Source organism: Medicago sativa, chromosome 8 (assembly GCF_051527215.1).
Source record: "Medicago sativa cultivar Bolivia chromosome 8, Bolivia_mono, whole genome shotgun sequence".
Lineage (NCBI taxonomy): Eukaryota > Viridiplantae > Streptophyta > Magnoliopsida > Fabales > Fabaceae > Medicago > Medicago sativa.
Genome location: NC_140756.1, coordinates 54467973 through 54487563, shown reverse-complemented (window position 1 = coordinate 54487563; position 19591 = coordinate 54467973). Strand labels below are relative to the sequence as shown.

The following is a 19591-nucleotide window of genomic DNA, read 5'->3' as shown; positions in this document are numbered from 1 at the left end:
TCAGCACAACCACCAAATAGTTGTTCCATATTTTTTAAGAAAAAATCTTTTTAATTTAATTCTAATATTTGGGAAAAAAAAATTCAATTTTTTATTTCTGAAAATTTATTTCCTAATTTTTGAAAGTGTATTTTTAATTTTGTTAAAAAATAAATTAATTCTTTTAAATTTTGAAAGAAAAATCTAAAGATAATTTACGAAAATTAATGGTCTACAATTTGAATGATTTTGAAAAAGTTAAATATTTCCCAATTATTTTAAGGTTAAATATGTTTTTTGTCTACAATTTGCGTGATTTTGAAAAGTAGTCCTTACATTTCAATAAATAATTGGGACCCACTAACTGCCACATTTAATAAAATGCAGGAACTATTCTTCAAAATAGCGTAAAATGTAAGGACTAAAAATATATTTAACCCTATATTTAATTATATCATTTTTTTATTAACATATCCCGGCTATCCCAGCTATATTGTATCTTAATTTTTGAAATTTTTTCATATTGACCATCGGTGTTTTATGTATAACGTATCTTAATTTTTCACATTTTTACACCAATATTAATAAGAGAAATGATATTTGAACATTCATTTTGTGATAACTTTTGTGACAACTTTTTCTCTCATACTCACGTTATTTTTCACTTTATCTCTCTATTGTTATGGTTTCCGTGTCAATACTATTTTTTTTTGTAAATTATGGTTGTTAAATATGTTGTCATCAAATTGATTGTTCAAATAACACTCCTTTATTAATAATCATCACAACCACCAAAGGTATCCTTCACATGTGTTGTCCAATCCATCAATAAATGGTCATTTTGCAGGCTAGAGTGGAAGCTACACGCCACTCTAAATCTGAATTAGCCCAGTCTGTGTCTGTGTAGTGTGTATACAGTTTACTATCAAAAACAAACTAGTCAAACGTATGAAAAAGTTAATATAAATGGGTAGAGTGAAAAAAGAAAGTGCACAAAGTATATTAAGTAACAAAAATACATAAAACAGTAGAAAGAGGTTTACAAAGAGAAAATCAGGAAATCTAAAATGGAGGAAAGTTCAAAGCGAAGAAAACCAGGAGGAGAAGAAGACGATGGTCAAGGCAGTAACACCAACAAAGACAGATTAAGCAGTCTGCCAGACTCTCTCTTATGCCATATACTTTCCTTCCTCCCCACAGAAACCTCTATATGCACAATGAGTCTTGTCTCTCATAGGTATCTTCATCTCTGGAAATATCTCCAAGCTTTTGATTTCTACGATGAATACTACCCCGATGTCGACGGCGAGGCCGAACATTTCAAAGACTTTGCCATTTTCGTCAACGCCGTTCTCTCTTTACGAAGGACCCGCGACATTCGGAAGATGCGTCTCTCTTGCGGCCAATCTCAACTTGATAACTTCGCTGAACGCTCTGTTGACACGTGGATCCGCACCGCAGTTGGGCCCCACCTTGAGGATCTTCATCTCGCTCTCTTCTCGTCTGAGGATCAGGGCTTCAAACTCCCTCTCGCTGTCCTATCATGCCCTAACCTCCTCTCCATCAGGTAACCGCTTTTTCTTCTTATTCATATTTGAGTAATAACAGTATTTTATTTTAGCCTTTTTTAAAGGGTTTTTCTAACCTGTGCAATGTTGCACAGCTTAAGATGTAGTAGTTAATGCACTTCTTTTTCTCTCTCCTATTAACCTTTCCGGCATTCCCTATGTCATATTAAGTAGCTCTTGTTTTTTTTTTTTTTAAAGATAGGTAGCTCTGATGATAGAGACCGATTTTTTCTTCTACTTCAAAAATTGTGTTGAACAAAAATCAATCGATTCTTGCTCCAATCCAAAAGAAAACATTTTTAGAAGAAATCCAAAAGAAAATTCTTGTTGGTGGCGGTGGTGGTTCCATCCCCATGTGGCTTTAAACATGAAGATTTGTCCCTGTTCACGATGTTATGAGAAATAGCAAAATCGGAATAAACCATTTGTTGTTCATCTTGTTGATCGGAATTAATCTTGCTGATCGGAATAAAACTGATCAGAATAAATCTTGGTGGTTCTCCCTAATCCGACAAAGAGCAGCATCATAGTCCAATTTGAAACCGACGTTGCCGGATTCGATTTTGTCATAGTTGTGCGGTGTTTGTGGGCAGAGAGCTGGTCGTTACGGTGTTCAAAGGGCATGGTCGGCAGAATGTTTACGGTGGTGATAAAGGTATGGGTGGTGGTAGATCTGTGTTGTACTGTAATTGTGATTTGTAACTAGGGGTGGGAACAGGCCAGGCCGTCCGACAGGGGGGCCTATGGCCTAGCCTATTTAAAGCCTAGCTCGGCCCAGCTCGTTTATTAACAAGGCCAGGCTCAAGCTTTTATAAAGCCTATTTAATTAAATAGGTCAGGCTAAGGCTTACAAAAAAGCCTATTAAGCCCGTCGGGCCGGCGTATTAAGCTTTTTATGTATAATATATCTTCCATTATTGATATCGTTGAAGTTTTTTTCTCATAAACTCAAGCCTTCATAAGATTAGTTATTTGGTAGCACATATATTGTTGTGATTATACCTTCATAAGATTTCTTCATTTATGGCAACAAAATCACATGAATGAAATCATAAAAAAAAATTGTGTTTAATTCCTTAAAAGGATTAAAGAATTAAATTTAATTAAGGAAAATTTAGGTTTAAAGAATAAAAAAAATTAATGGTTTTTGTAAAAAAAAAAGGGTTTGAGGATTCCTCGGCAGTTAACTGCCGAAGTTTTCAATTTTCCTCGGTAGTTAACTGCCGAAGTTTTCCTCGGCAGTTAACTGCAGCCGGTTTCATAATTCGGCAGTTAACTGCCGAGGGGGCAAAAACGTATTTTACATGTGTGCCACAGCCTTATGCAATGTGTCAACAGCAATTTTCGTGCAACATTGCACAGGTTAGAAAAATCCTTTTTAAAAATACTTTTGTAAAAAATTTCAGCTATTTACTTATCATTTTCAATGTCATTGTTTTCTCAATAATACTCTTGTTTATTTGTTAGGGAGAAATAGGTATGAAGTATGATGGGATAACAAATGATTAAAATTATTTTCCTTATAAAAAAATGATTAAAATTATTTTATGAAAAAGTAACAAGATTTATTGTTTTTAACGATGAAAGTTGACTCGGTTAGTAAAGAGTTGACTCACCGGCAAGGCCATGAGATCAACTCCCATGGCCGATGTGGGGATCTTTTTGGTGGTTGATGTATATGAACATATGTTGGTGCTCCCTGGGTGACCTGCGTTGATGTCGGTGAGCCCAACTCATTTAAACTTTATAAAAAAAACATTTATTGATTGTTTTGTTATATGAAAATAACTACAGGAAATCTAGGATCCGAGGGAGTAGTAATTGGTGATTTTATGATTATACTAGTGAAGCAAAGACATTTTCAATTAACAAACCAATTAATAAAAGATATGAATTTACAAAAATTACAGTCTTTTAGTCCTTATAATTTATTACTACCTCCGTCCCTTATTATAGGACCCTTTTGAAAAAAATAATTGTCCCTTTTTATAAGACCCTTTTACAATTGTCAACTACATTAATGATTTCTTTACAAAATTACCCCTATTTACTCTACATATTTTTTTGAAAAGCAATAAATTCTTTTTTTCTTTGATAAAAGAACAACAATAAATTTTAACGTGGGAACTTTCATTCATGAGAAAAAAGAGTAGTCCAGTAACTCTCATTCATGCACTGTTCTTCATTCTTTGAAGCTGCCTTTATAAAGATAATTTTGTTTTACTCCTAATCTCTATACGTATATACTCCTGTTTCATGCTCCTTGTTCCTAAAAAAAATGGCCCAGAAATTTGCAAAATAATTCCTAAAAGTTTAAATTTTGGAGCCTTCAAAATTTAAACTTTAGAAGAAAAAAAAAAGTGATTTCAAATTTTAGTAAAAAAAAAGAAGGTGAATGTTCATTCAGGTTCCAAATTCTTGTGCCATGGCCTTTCTAATACTAGTCTACATTCAATCCAAACTTTTCGAATATTCATTCACGTTGATTTTATTTTTTCGGTACAATGATAACATAATTTGGTGCATTATTCAAGTACTAGTGGGCAATTAATACAGGAAAATAATGAGTTTTAATTTCAAATAATAGAAGGGTAAACATGGAAAAAAATATCATTTGTCAACAAATTTAATACAATAATCAACTTTCTTAATACCCGTGTTTTATCAGAAAGGGTCCTATAATAAGGGACGGAGGTAGTATTAACTAAAAAGTGAGTAGGGGGCTTAGAAATATAATTAGTAAACAAGAAGGTAATTTAGAGCTACAAAGATATTTCAGTCATTTTTTTTACTTATTATTTGCAAACTTGTTCTTGTTAAATGTGACATGATAAATGATGATAACATAATGTACGTGTCATGTACACAGTCTCTACGGTGAGATCATTGTGGAATTGGCACAATCTTCGGCTGTTTGTTTACCATCATTGAAGAGATTACAACTAGACATTGGTTATGTGGATGTGAATGCCATTAATATCCTTCTCTCTGCATGTCCAAACTTAGAAACTTTGGAACTTTCCTTTTCAACCGAATCTTTGGCCAAGCTTAGGGTTCCATCTTCCTTGAAGAGTTTTAAATTTACTGTAAAGAATGACATTGCAGTTTGTCTTGAGATAGACATACCTGGACTCAAGTACCTTAGCCTCGATATCAAATTTGGCGATGCTATTTCTGTTGGAAACTTGCACAGCGTGGAGGAAGCATATCTTGATGTAGTCTCCTCTTCTGGAAGTGAATCTGTTGGCCCTTTACTCCAAGCTCTCTCTGGAATTAAACGTCTAGTGTTTAGTTGTAATTCAGCAATGGTGAGTGCAATTTTCATTATCCACACGTATTATATATTCCATTATATATTTAGTAGTTTTGTGCTAATTCTTGTATCTCCACTTGTTGTTGTTGTGTACGTACCAAAAGAGATTATTAGGTAGTCAACCTATTATAGATTTTTCGAAAATGCACTTTTCGGAATTTCGGTGTTTACTACATCTGGAGCTCATTCTTCCTACTTTCGACCCTTTTCTATACGACGTGCTTCAGAAATGTTCTATGCTTCAAGCTCTCATAATTCAGAATGCGAAGGTTCGTAAATAGAGTTTAACTTAAGTTTTATTGTGGGTGTGTGGTGTTTGTTTGATTATTTGGTGAGTTGTGCCTTGTTTTCTGCAGGATACATCACCACATCAATATGGTCTCACGGCAAAGCCGAAAAGTGTTCCTAATTGTCTTGTATCCCACTTGACCTATATTCACTTTAAAGGATATACAGGATGTTCGCGTGAGATGGAATTTGCTAGTTATGTTTTGCATTATGGACTTGTTTTGAAGACGATGCTTATTTCTGGTTTTTTGTCGGATGAAAGCAAGAAGTCGACAAAGTACCATTTTCTCAGACAATTTTCGAATATGCCAAGGGGATCTACTGTCTGCCAAGTTAAATTTGACCAAGTTCTAGGTGAGAACTCTCACCATCTCTATTCTATGGTGCTTTCTGAATAAAAAAATTGATGTTTAGTTCGCACAATTAATTTCCCCTTTTTTACATTCATCTCACCACATTTTCAACCATGTTAATTTTGGTGGAATTGCAATGCATACCCTTCAATGCATCTAATTTTTCTATGATCTAATTATTTTCTCATAATTAAACATAATTCGGATTTGCCTTTATCTGCTAAACCTAATTATTCTAGTTCTACCCTTGTATCCAATTATCCATGTTTGTATTCGAATTTTAAGATCATGGAATATTAAGACATTTACATGCTTACTAAATTTGAAGGAATTTGTTTTTCCACCCAATTTCATGCCATTTATTGTGAATTAACTTAGTAATTTTGCATTGTGAGCTTCTTTTTTTAATTAGTAATAATAGTAGTAAATCTGTGTTTGGGGGGCACCACTGCTCACTTTTAAGGTTATTGAAAACTCTAAAAATAGGCCAGTTTTTTTTTTTTTTTGGTTGCGTTTAACTCAATTTAACTATGGTAGTGTTACCATCTTATGGGAAAGGAATAAATTTTTTATGTTCATGTATCAATTAAGAATTTTTTAACTTCTGGGTTCAACCATATTTTATATTTTCTACTTTCTACAAATGTATTTTATTTAGGAAGTTATATTATGATGTGGTTGCCATTGACCAAATCTTACTGATAGAGGGTTCAAATGATAGAAATGAATGAAAATATAGACTGGTCTTTACTGATGATCTAAAAGAATTATACGAGTTGTTTATTGTAGAGGACCTCCTTCACCAGACTGATACAATTTCTAAGTTATTCCTTACTCTGCCCCTCACCATCCTTATAACGTCACTAACACAAGTCAGAACGAGTTTCATCATCTATGGCTCTCTTATTTCTGCTAACTAATAGGGGGTCATTGCATATCGCTTACAATTTGTTTGGATTTATTAAAAAACTCCCTCTTGATGTAGACAGTGTTGCTTAGAATGTGCATAAGCTCTTGTAGAAATCTTAATGTTGCAAGCATGTTAATGTGTATGTGCTTATGTATATTATGTTTAAATTTTTTGTGAGCTTAAAATCTCATTGTCAGCAATTTATTTTATGCATCTGTGTAGCTTTTGTCTTATGCATAATCGACCATTTCTTGCAAATTATGAGTACGAAATTTAAATTCACGCAACTAGATGTTGTGTTCCATTTCAAAATCATCTGAGCCATACTTCTATAGATATTTGCTGATTTAGGTTGCTGAAAATGTAATTGAGCTGTTTTAAAGTTTTGTTCTTGGAAGAAAAAGCCTATTTTCGTTTTTGTTAATGGGGATTGTAGTCAGTTTTTAGTTTTCCAACTAAATCAATGACATTCTCAACTTACTTCTTTAGTTTTGGTCATTGAATAACTTAACAGATTTTAGTTGTTCTATAATGCTAAATGGCATGATTTGTTAAAACTGATTATGTCATTTTTTGTTGATAAATCATATTATTTATGTCTATGGATTTAAATTACGTGAATTACTAATGTTAAGTTAATGTTGCAGGATGAATCAGTGTAGATTTGGCATTTGCACATTCTGGTTATTCAATCTTCCTTGTTGGTTACAAATTTGACGGAATTTCAAACTTTGTTAGCTTATTGTTTTGGCAGTGTACTTCTGTATTTTGCATTTTATCAAGGCTCAAGTCTTTTGCAACCATTTGCTTATGTTATGTTTATCTTGTGTAGAACAGAGGACAGTGATTGAAAATTGTTTATGAGATTTCGAAAGACTTGCTTAAGAGTCGCTATAACTCTGTAAAGTTGTGGATCAACATCATCTTCCATAATGAAACTGATATTTTCTGAGCTTATTAATAGAATATGATAAAACGTACTGGAGTTAAGTGGTATGGAGTAACAAAATCCACTCCATCCCATATCACCGTCTCATTTTTTATAATTGGTCATTTTTTCCCATCACATTGTAACAATGTCATTCTCATGTGTTTCTTCTCTTTTGCGTGTCTCGTCGTATACAGCGGCGGAGCCGGAAATAAAATTTGGATGGGCTATCGAGTTAAACTATATATATGAACACAATGTTTATTTTGTCAAAAAAAGAAAAAGAACAGTGTTTATGTTGTATTAACCATAGGCATAAAGTTCATAATCAAAATGTTAAACTACATATCTGAAAATAATTAATTCTAAGAGTAATGTTAGGGACACAATCCTAACACACTCTTCTAAACATGTTCTTATGGATTAAACTACATATCGAATGTCTAAAATTTGATATAATACTTATACAAATAGTAGTCTTTTTTAAAATCCAATTAAAGTTTGTTTTTCTAGATGTGAGATCATACCAAGAAATATTGCACACATCTATCTCCATGCATGATTATTTCTTGTTTTATTAAAAATTAATAATAAAACCAACATTGTGAATTGACAATCATTCTATGTTTCCATGTATATAACACTAGAGCCTCAGTTACTGCCATGAACAATGCTCTGTAAACGATATCAAATTCTTGTGGTCAAAATATGCAGCATATTACATCTCAAAATTTGAAGTACATAAACTCAGTATCATCCGCGCAAAAGATTTCAATTAAAGGATTTGAAATCAGTTTTTAAAAATTGATTTACTTCTCAAAAACAGTTTTTTAGTTTTTTAAAATTAAAAACTACAAAATTTGTTTGGTATACTATTTTGAAAATTGTAATTTTGAAAATTAGTTTGAGTTTTTTAGTTTTCAAAACTAAGAAAGCAGAACCGTCAAGGCTCTCGCTGCGGTACGAGAGCTGAATGGGTCGTGTACTCGTGCATGACCTTAATTTCCGACAGCCATGCACCACCTGTGTCCGTGTTCCCGAAGACACTCCTCTCTTTCAAGAGGATTCGGCATGTCAAGCCCTGGTAAGGTTCTTTGCTTTGCATCGAATTAAACCACATGCTCACCTTAATTTCTTTTTTTGTTTGGTTGCAAAGTGAATTTGACCCATTAGATATATTTTAAATCTAGTGAATGGTTTTGATCTCTTTAAATTGTGACCTGCTAAAATTTTATTATTTAAACATATATATTGATTTTGAAAAATAACAATTGAATTTAAAATCAGATTTAATAAAAGGGTGTTTTCAGTTAATTTCTTTTTTTTGTTTGGTTGCAAAGTGGAATTTGACCCATTAGATATATTTTAAATCTAGTGAATGGTTTTGATCTCTTTAAATTGTGACCTGCTAAAATTTTATTATTTAAACATATATATATTGATTTTAAAAAATAACAATCCTTATTTATTATTTTTGTTACGTCTGCAGCAACTTAACCTGATTTTTTCCCGCTCATTTGCTTTATTAGGTTTGCAATTATTTAACCTAACAAATTCCATCTAAAAAAATGCATTGCACACCAATTTCATTCCTATCCGCTTGCCTTTTTTTTTTGAAGAAAATATTTTCTACCATATCAATGATGTATGATCCTTCTATTTTATATTTTTTTTGTCAAGAATTTTGCACTTTTTTTTTTGGATTTTTTTTAATTTCATGCCTTTTTTTTTTTGACATCCTTATTTATCCTTATTTATTAATTTTGTTACGTCTGCAACAACTTAACCTAATTTTTTCCCGCTCATTTGCTTTATTAGGTTTGCAATTATTTTACCTAACAAATTCCATCTAAAAAAATGCATCGCACCAATTTCATTCCTATCCTCTTGTCTTTTTTTTTTTAAGAAAATATTTTCTACACTTATTTGATGCTGCACGTTTGTTCTAGAAACTATGAGCATATAATGATCACGTTTGATGCCTTCTATTTTATATTTTTTTTTCGGCTACCCTAATTTCCATGTAAACTTGGTTATATATACCTGAATTATTGATAGGATTACCGAATTTTCTTTTATAATATTTTTAGATGTCATACATTTTATGAAGTGTTTTATTTTGTCTACTATGGACGTGTTATTTTTTCACCGTTACGTATTATATATTGCATTTTATTATTCGTATGTCAATCCCATTACAATAAACCCGAGCGGAGCACGGGTCAAAAATCTAGTTGAATTTAAAATCAGATTTAATAAAAGGGTGTTTTCAGTATTGTTGAAAAAATTGTGAAAATCCCAGGATCGGTTTTTTTTTTTGACAAGAAATCCCAGGATCGGTCAGAAACATTACAATGGATTTTAAGTTTTTGTTTACAATTAATAAAACATTAAAATGATTTATTTTTTTTGATAATTTTCATTAAATCTTTAAAACTAAATTTCATTTTAATTAAATTCAATTGTAGTCCCGTTTACCATGAAAGAATATTTTTAATATAGTATTTTTTTGAAATTTGTACTAATAGGATTTGTGTTTGAATTCACAAAATAAAAACCGATAAAGGAAATTTCACGTTTTTGTTCATCGTGTTTCTAGGTGGGCTGTGCTTGGTTAATTTTAAAAATTGGGTTAAGTTTTTGAATTATAATTTAGTTTTGGTGAAAGAGAATTTAAATTATAGGCTAACTTACATCATATGTCATTTAGGTTATTTAATTCTAACAATTTGGTCCGTTAAGTTGTTTTCGTACAATTTAGGTCCCTTAAGTTAATAATTATAATAAGTTGGTCCTTCAAGTTTTTCCGTATCAATTAGGTCATTTAAGTTATTTTATCGTAACAACTGGAGGAGTTTAAGATCTTATAAATATAAGTTATTCGGGGCCTAAAAGTCACAAGTAAATATGTAAAAGGACCTAAATGTTACGAAAAATATTCAAAGAACTAACATGTTACGATTAAATAACTTAATGAATGTAAGTGGTATGAAACAAACTTAAAGGACCAAGATATTATAATCAAATAACTTAAAGGATCTCCGATGTAATTTAGCCTAAATTAAATGTGCAAATCTAAACTCATCCTCACTAAGATCGATGACATCGAAGCTTGACTACTCTTAGATTGATTGCACATTACGATCACTCGTATTCGTAACGTACAATTAAAGAAAAAGTAGCCAAACCTCCATGACAACGATCCTAGTGTAAAAAAATTTAGATGTGCAATTTTAATTTGGTACTAACATTCACCCACAAGACTAAATATTTTTCTAGAATCTGATTCCTCTCATATTTAGAAATAAATAGGTTTACATAAATTTTAATCCTTATAAACATCTCAAATTTTATTTTTAATCTTCCTAAAAAGTTTAACAAATTTGATCTCTAACAAGGAAGGGGGCATTCCTCCGACGAACAAAATAGACTCAATCTACTAACGGTATGACAAAGATCCTAGTGTAAAAAAATTTAGATGTGCAATTTTAATTTGGTACTAACATTCACCCACAAGACTAAATATTTTTCTAGAATCTGATTCCTCTCATATTTAGAAATAAATAGGTTTACATAAATTTTAATCCTTATAAACATCTCAAATTTTATTTTTAATCTTCCTAAAAAGTTTAACAAATTTGATCTCTAACAAGGAAGGGCATTCTTCCGACGAACAAAATAGACTCAATCTACTAACGGTATCAAATATAATCAATCTGACCATTGAATATGACCTAATTGAAATAAGAACAAAGTAGGAACAATACTTTCATCATTTGAATCTTCGGTAAAGTCAATCCGACAAACTATCCCTTCAGAAACCTCATTAACATGGAAGGGCATTCCTCCGAATAACAAAATGAACCCAACCGACTAACGATATGAAATATAATCAATCCGACCGTTAAATATGACATAATTGGAATAAGGACAACGTAGAAAATATAATTTCGGCATTAGAATCTTCGGTATAAGTCAATCCGTAAAACTATCCCTTCAAAAATCTAATCAACATAGAAAGACATTTCTACGACGGTCAAAACAAACTCAACAAACTAACAATAGCAAATATAATTAATATGACCTTTGAATATGACCTGATTAGACTAAGAAAAAAGTAGGATTTGAAAATGCAGTAATTAAAATCTTCGGCATAAGTCTATGACTATCCGTTCTATGAGAATTCTACAATTACTTACTCGCGTTCGATGAGAATTCTTATAAAACCTGACCATCCATTCTTATACGAGAATCTTGCTAATACCAACTATCCGTTTTATGAGAATCCTACAATTACTTACTTTTGTTCTATGAAAATTCTACCAATACGAACTTCCGTTTTATGAAAATCTTACCAAGACCAACTTACGTCTTATGAGAACCTTATTAAAATTGGGTAAAATTAAAATATAATTGATAATTTCCAAAATTTTCTTTATGCAATTTTTTTTATTCAATTATAACTACCCATATTATATGGTATTCAAGTCAGTCATTTTTTAGAGGGTCTTCCAAGTATGTTACATACGTGATTAATATGGAATTAAATATATACAAACTATTATTTGAGGACAAACTAGTGATCATTTAATTATACACCATCCGTTTCTATATCTAAGCATATTTTAGTCTAAAAAATGTCTCTAAATATAAATATATTTTCAAATTACTAGATTCATTTATTATTTTTTCTTAAACATATCCTTGATTAACACTAATAACTTGTTTTGAAATATGAAGAGTCAAATTTAATACAATACAAATAAATGATAATTTAGTAATATTAACGCAGAAAACAAACTTTGAATAAATTGCACTAACAATTTATTATTCTTTTCTTGGTGCATATTTATTATTTGGACTTTTAAATAAATACTCCCTCCAATCCTATTTACAAGAAACAATTGACTTTTTAGATACATTGAATGATTTATCTATCTAGTCTAGAATCTAAACCAAATACATAAAATATTTCATGTATCAAAAAAATCAATTGTTTTTTCTAAATAGAACCGGAAGTAGTATTTTATTAATGTGCTTCGAATGAGTTAATGAAAAAGGTACTGTAGTACACAGAACAATTAATGAAAAAGTGACTTTTATAATAATCGTTTAACAGTATTAACCGGCTCAAACAGGTAGTGCACTGTAAAGCAACATACCAACTTCGGTGATCCACATCTCACAGCTGTGAGAGACCCATCAACATAGCGTACGCTAGATGGGTCAAAAGTAGTTTTGGTTTTCAGTTTTAGTTTTAGTTTTCCATTTAGAGTTTAAGAAAGGCGGACATTTGACATATTTTTATTAATGGCATTTATGTAATTATAATAACATTTTGTTATTTTATTTGTGTTTGATTTTACACGCTAAAGTAAAGCCTTCAGGGAAAAAAGAGCAAAACAGTTTTTTTTTTTTCTTTCAAAAAATGTGTTACCAAACAAGTTTTTCACTCTTTCATCTTTAAAACAGTTTTTAAAAGTGTAATTCCCAAACAATTTTTTTTCTTAATTTACTTATTAAAACAGTTTTAAAAAACAAGTTTGCAAAATAATTTTCAAAAACTAATAAGCAAAACACAATCAAACAGACCCGTACGTAGCAACTCTAAAAATTGTTCAAATATCATTATTATTTCTAACATATAAAAGTCATTCTCACTTGATATACTCCAGAAAAACAAGAAAGTTGTCCCAAAAAATTTATAAAAAAAGTTGTTGAAATATGATTACTCATATTAATAATCAGCACAGCCACCAAGGTAATCTTCCTCAAGTGGTGTCCAATCCATCAATAAATGGTCATTTTGCAGGCTAGATAGAAGCTATACGCCACTTTAAATCTGAATTTGCGCAGTCTGTGTCTGTTTAGTGTGTATACAGTATACTATCAAAAACTAGTTAAACTCAAAATAGTAGACGCTAGTATGAAAGAGCAGTATATTAAGTAACAAAATTACAGTAAAACAATAGAAAAGGGGTTTACGAAGAGAAAATCTGAAAATCTAAAATGGAGGAAAGTTCAAAACGAAGAAAACCAGGAGGAGAAGAAGAAGACGATGGTCAAGGCAGTAACACCAACAAAGACAGATTAAGCAGTCTGGCAGACTCTCTCTTGTGTCATATACTTTCCTTCCTTCCCACAAAAACATCTGTGTGTACAATGAGCCTTGTTTCTCATAGGTATCTTCATCTCTGGAAATATCTCCAAGCTTTTCATTTCTACAATGAGTACTCTCCCGGCGTCGACGGCGAGGCCGAACATTTCAAAGACTTTGCTATTTTCGTCAACGGCTTTCTCTCTTTACGAAGGACCCGCGACATTCGGAAGATGCGTCTCTCTTGCGGCCAATCTCAACTTGATAACTTCGCTGAACGCTCTGTTGACACGTGGATTCGCACCGCCGTTGGGCCCCACCTTGAGGATCTTCATCTCGACCTCTTCTCGTCTGAGGATCAGGGCTTCAAACTCCCTCTCGCGGTCCTATCATGCACTAACCTCCTCTCCATCAGGTTACCTTTTTTTTTTTCCCTTCATATTTGAGTATTTTAGTCTCTCATTTTCAATGTTTATTTGCTACAGAGAGTTAGGTATAATGGGATAACAAATTATTAAAATTATTTTATGAAAAAGTAACAAGATTTATTGATTTTAACAATGAAAGTTGACTCCTTTCAAAAAAAAAAAAAAACAATGAAAGTTGACTGCGTTGGTAGAGTTTACTCACCAGCAAGGTGGTGAGATCAACTCCCATTATTGATGCAGGAATCTCTTTGGTAGTTGATCTGTAAGTACGTTTGTTGGGTCTCACTGAGAGACCTGCCTTGTCGCTCGGGAGCTTCTAGAGCCCAACTCACCTAAACTTTCTAAAAAAACATTTATTGATTGTTTGTTATATGAAAATAACTCGAGGAAAACTAGGATCCGATGGAGTAGTAATTGGTGATTTTATGATTATTATGCTAATTAAGCAAAGACATTTTCAATTAACAAACCAATTAATAAAAGATATGACAAAACTTGCTAAGGAAAAGACACTATGTCATGTTTTGTAGCATTGTTACATACATTCAACATTATTCTTAGACATTCACTTGCAGAATGGCTTTTTATTCTACTATTGTACTGGTATTTATTTACAAAAATTACAGTCTTTTTTAGAGCTTCAAAGATATTTCTTTCAGTCATTTCTTTATTTATTATTTGCACACTTGTTCTTGTTAAATGTGACATGATAAATGATGATAACATAAGATTTGTGTAATGCACACAGTCTCTACGGTGAGATCTTTGTAGAATTGGGACAATCATCGGCTGTTTGTTTACCATCATTGAAGAGATTACAACTAGACATTGGTAATGTGGATGTGAATGCCATTAATATCCTTCTCTCTGCCTGTCCAGTCTTAGAAACTTTGAAACTTTCCTTTTCAACTGAATCTTTGGCCAAGCTTAGGGTTCCATCTTCCTTGAAGAGTTTTGAATTTACTGTAGAGAATGAAATTGAAGTTTGTCTTGAGATAGACACACCTGGTCTCAAGTACCTTAGCCTCACTGATATCACTATTGGCGATGCCACTTCTGTTGGGAACTTGCACAACGTGGAGGAAGCATATCTTGATGTAGTCTCCTCTTCTGGAAGTGAATCTGTTGACCCTTTACTCACTCTCCTCCAAGCGCTCTCTGGAGTTAAATGTCTAGTGTTTAGTTGTAATACAACAATGGTGAGTGCAATTTTCGTTATCCATGATTATATATTCCTTTATATATTTAGTAGTCTTCTGCTAATTCTTGTATCTCCACTTGTTGTTTTGTACGTACCAAAAGAGATTATTAGGTAGTCAACGTATTATAGATTTTTCGAAAATGCACTTTTCGGAATTTCGCTGTTTACTACATCTAGAGCTCATTCTTCCTACTTTCGACGCTTTTCTGTACGTCGTGCTTCAGAAATGTCCTATACTTGAAGCTCTTATAATTCAGAATGACAAGGTTCGTGAATTGAGTTTAACTTGAGCTTTGGTGTGGGTGTGTGTTGTTTGTTTGATTATTTGGTGAGTTGTACCTTGTTTCCTGCAGGATACAGCACCACATCAATTTGGTCTTAGGACAAAGCCGAAAAGTGTTCCTAATTGTCTTGCATCCCACTTGACCTATATCCACTTTAAAGGATATAGAGGATGTTGGCTTGAGATGGACTTTGCTAGTTATGTTTTGCATTATGGACTTGTTTTGAAGAAAATGCGTTTTTCTGGTTTTTTGTTGGATGAAAGAAAGAAGTCAACAAAGTACCATTTTCTCAAAAAAATTTCGTATATGCCACGGGGATCTACTGTCTGCCGAGTTAAATATGACTAAGTTCTAGGTAAAAACTCTCGCCATCTTTATTCTGTGGTGCTTTTTGAATATAAAAAAATGATGTTTAGTTCGCACAAGTAGTTTCCCTTTTTTTTACATTCATCTCACCCACATTTTCAACCATGTTAATTTTGGTGAAATTGCAATGCATACCCTTCAATGTATCTAATTTTTCCATGATCTAGCTATTTTCTCATAATTAAACATAATTCGGTTTTGCCTCTATCTGCTAAACCTAATTATTGTAGTTCTACCCTTATAACCATGCCTGTATTCGAATTTTAAGATCATAGAAAATTAGGACATTCATATGCTTACTAAGTTTGAACCATCTTAAAGGAAAGGAATAATTTTTTTATGTGAATGCATCAATTAAGAATTTTTAACTTGTGGGTTCAACCATATTTTATATTTTCTACTTTCTACAAATGTATTTTATTTAGGAAGTTATATTATGATGTGGTTGCCATTGACCAAATCTTAGTATAGAGATCGGTTCAAATGATAGAAATGAATGAAAATATAGACTGATCTTTACTGATGATCTAAAAGAATTACACGAGTTATTTATCGTAGAGGAGCTGACTCTCCTTCGCTATACTGATACAATTTCTAAGATATTCCTTACTCTTCCCCTCACCATCCTTATAACATCACTAACACAAGTTATAACGAGTTTCATCATCTATGGCTCTCCTATTTCTGCTAACTAATAGGGAGCCATTGCTTATCACTTACATTTTGTTGGAATTTATTAAAAAAAATCCCTCTTGATGTAGACAGTATTGCTTAGAATGTGCATAAGCTCTTGTAGAAATCTTAGTGTTGCATGTTAATGTATTGCCTACTTATGCTTATACATATTTATGTTTAAACTTTTTGTGAGCTTAAAATCTCATTGTCATCAATGTTATGCATCTGTGTAGCTTTTGTCTTATCGATAATCGACCATTTCTTGCAAGTTATGAGTACTAAATTTAAGTTCACGCAACTAGATGTGTTCCATCTCAAAATCATCTGAGCCATACTTCTATAGGTTTTTTTTCCGCTGGTTTAGGTGCTGAAAATGTAATTTAGCTGTTTTAAAGTTTTGTTCTTGTAAGAAAGTCTTTTTTTGTTTTCAGTAATAGGGATTGTAATCAGTTTTTGTTTTCCAACTAAGTCAATGCCATTCTCAACTGACTTCTTTAGTTTTGGTCATTGGATAACTTAACAGATTTTAGTTGTTATATAAAGGTAAATGGCATGAATTGTTAACACTGATTTATGTCCTTTTTTGTTGATAAACCATATATCTCTGGATTTAAATTATGTGAATTACTAATGTTAAGTTTATGTTGCAGGATAAATAAGTGTGGATTTGGCATTTGCGCATTCGGGTTATTCAATCTTCCTTGTTGGTTACAAATTTGATGGAATTTCAAACTTTGTGCTGAATGTTTTGGCAGTGTCCTTTTGTATTTTGCATTTTATCAAAGCTTCAAGTCTTTTGCAACCATTTGCTTATGTTATGCTTTATATTGTGTAGAACAGCGACCGTAATTGAAAACTGTTTATGGAATTTCAAAAGACTTTTGCTTAAGAGTCACTATACTCAGTAAGGTTGTGGAGCAATATCATCTTCCATAATATAGTTAAGTTAGTAAAAATCCATGAAATTGATTTTAAGGCGCATGCAATATATATTCTGCAATGAATTGTTAAAACCTCTTAATTACATAATTATTTTCTTATAGGAAATGTTTATGCAAAGTTTATCAATATCTCCTTAACATTATAGGAAATGCATATATAGAAATGATTTTAACAATGCCTTGCAACAACAAATGGTCATAAAAAGTGTTCAATATAAAGAGAATCATATTGCAGAAAATTTGTATGTTTAGTTATGTTGTAATGAAATTTGATTTTAATTAAGAATGAGTTAAATGTAAAGTGAATTATAGGTGTAAAAGTGAAACTTCATCAAATCTTATTGCAGAGCCTTGTTCATATTAGAAATTTGAAACTTCCAAAACAAAGTGATATATATGAAAATAGTGTCAAAATTGCTTTTGGATGTGTAAATGACCAAAATGAATTTTAATATTGAATGTGTAAATTTGATATAATAATTATACAAATACTAGTCTTTTCTGAAATCCAATTAAATGTTTGTTTTTCGAGGTGTGAGTTTATACAGAAGCTGCGCCCCCAGGCTAATATTGCACACATCCATCTCTATACATGATTATTTCTTGTTTCTTCGGGTAAAAACATATCTTCCTTATCAATCACTTTTTTGAATTATCATGAACAAGTTTACATTTTTCAAATGGTTACCATTGACATGTTTACGTCTCATTCTTTTTAGTCCTTGAAAAACTCGGCTTGCATGGGAATACGTTTGATGGTCCGCTAGACGTTGAGTTTATGCTTTTATCTAGTGCTAGCAGCTAGCTATGTTGATTTAAGTGATAAAATGCTACTGAGTTCTGATTCTGGGAAATTTCTACCGGGAATATATGGAAGTATTAAGTATCTGAATCTAAGCCACAACCAGCTTACTGGTATATTGGTTGGTGGAGCTGAACAACCTATTTGCCAGGACTTGAAGGTGTTGGATCTCAGCTATAACCAATTGAATTACCTGGATTTGATTTTGTTTATGATATCCAAATCCTTAAGCTTAGCAACAACAGATTTTCAGGATTTATTCCTAATGGCACTTATTCTTTGGTTTAACTGAACTTGATTCGAGTGCCAACAATCTCTCAAGTAGATTCATTAATTCCAATTTTTCTTCTCCTCGAAATAAATAATCCGACTTATATGAGTGTTCAGCTTCAATTGTTGTTAATTGTTATTACATTAACAACACTTCCCTTTCTGAATCTCTCGTTGAATGGTTTCACCAGTGAACTGCCACTGCTAACTGGAAGTTGCGCCGTACTTGATCTGTCAAATAACAAATTTGAAGGAAACATAGATTATCTCAATATCGGTGGTAATCTTTTTGCATGGAGCTTCCCTGAGGTAACATCTCAGTTTTCGCGATTAAGTTATTTGAATCTATACAATAATCATCTCAATGATGACCTTCCAAAAATGCCAACACAATAATCATCTATACAATAATCAACATTGTTGGAATACTTTGTGTATTGATTCACTTGTATTTATTATTCGAAGAACCTTAAAAATTAATAATAAAATCAACATTGTGAATTGACAGCAATTCTAAGTTTTCATGCATATAACACTAGAGCTTCAATTACTACCATGAACAAGGCCATGTAAAAGATATCAAATTCTTGTGGTCAAAATATGCAGCATATTAGATCTCAAAATTTGAAGTACAATAACTCAGTAAAGACAATCGCACAAACAGACTCCAACAGAACAAAAACACAACTACCTCATCAAACACTAGGATTCCAACTCCATACATAATAGAGACAAGTTTCCATAGTAAGTCTAGACAACTCCAACGCCAAGACAACACCATTATATCTGACAATAAATCATCCACATATTTCACCTCATTCCGGAAAATACAATGATTTCTAGCTTACCAAATTGACCAAATAGTTGCATGCCAAATAATCCACAACCCCTTACGGATCCTCTTATTTCTACCTTCAATACTCCAACTAGCCCAATGAATGAACAAATTCAGAGGAGTAATAAAATAGAAATCAAGCCATCTCATCACACTCTCTCTCAAACCTTCGTTGTAAAATTACAATGGAGGAATAAGTGCATCGACGATTCTTCCAATCTACCACACAATACACACAAGGTAGTGACCTCATGAGGTAAACAATTTCGCCTAGCAAGATTTGTTCGAGAAAGAATCCTATCTAGAAGAAGCTTCCAAGAGAACGCTACCACTTTCAAAGGAGCTTTGCTTTT

The 19591-nt window shown here is 32.1% G+C and overlaps 2 protein-coding genes across 2 annotated transcripts; both read left to right on the top strand.

The window, feature by feature from the left end:
- The first annotated feature begins 931 nt into the window (after positions 1 to 931).
- On the top strand, positions 932 to 7368 carry LOC146899590 (F-box/FBD/LRR-repeat protein At4g26340-like). Its single transcript, XM_085735921.1, has 5 exons — positions 932 to 1546; positions 4417 to 4855; positions 4965 to 5129; positions 5217 to 5502; positions 7059 to 7368. The coding sequence occupies exons 1-5, from the start codon at positions 1047 to 1049 to the stop codon at positions 7061 to 7063; spliced, it is 1395 nt and encodes a 464-aa protein (XP_085592047.1). The 5' UTR covers positions 932 to 1046; the 3' UTR covers positions 7064 to 7368.
- A 5661-nt stretch (positions 7369 to 13029) lies between these two features.
- LOC146899589 (F-box/FBD/LRR-repeat protein At4g26340-like) lies at positions 13030 to 17298 on the top strand. Its single transcript, XM_085735920.1, has 5 exons — positions 13030 to 13851; positions 14613 to 15063; positions 15167 to 15331; positions 15419 to 15704; positions 17041 to 17298. Exons 1-4 carry the CDS (start codon positions 13349 to 13351, stop codon positions 15695 to 15697), a joined length of 1398 nt encoding a protein of 465 aa, XP_085592046.1. The 5' UTR covers positions 13030 to 13348; the 3' UTR covers positions 15698 to 15704; positions 17041 to 17298.
- Positions 17299 to 19591: the final 2293 nt, after the last annotated feature.

Coding starts and splice junctions, on each gene's coding strand:
- LOC146899590 (XM_085735921.1), top strand. CDS start 1,047: ATGGAGGAAAGTTCAAAGCGAAGAAAACCAGGAGGAGAAGAAGACGAT. Junction 1,547..4,416: donor CCTAACCTCCTCTCCATCAG/GTAACCGCTTTT, acceptor TCATGTACACAG/TCTCTACGGTGAGATCATTG. Junction 5,130..5,216: donor TCATAATTCAGAATGCGAAG/GTTCGTAAATAG, acceptor TGTTTTCTGCAG/GATACATCACCACATCAATA.
- LOC146899589 (XM_085735920.1), top strand. CDS start 13,349: ATGGAGGAAAGTTCAAAACGAAGAAAACCAGGAGGAGAAGAAGAAGAC. Junction 13,852..14,612: donor ACTAACCTCCTCTCCATCAG/GTTACCTTTTTT, acceptor TAATGCACACAG/TCTCTACGGTGAGATCTTTG. Junction 15,064..15,166: donor TTAGTTGTAATACAACAATG/GTGAGTGCAATT, acceptor ACGTACCAAAAG/AGATTATTAGGTAGTCAACG.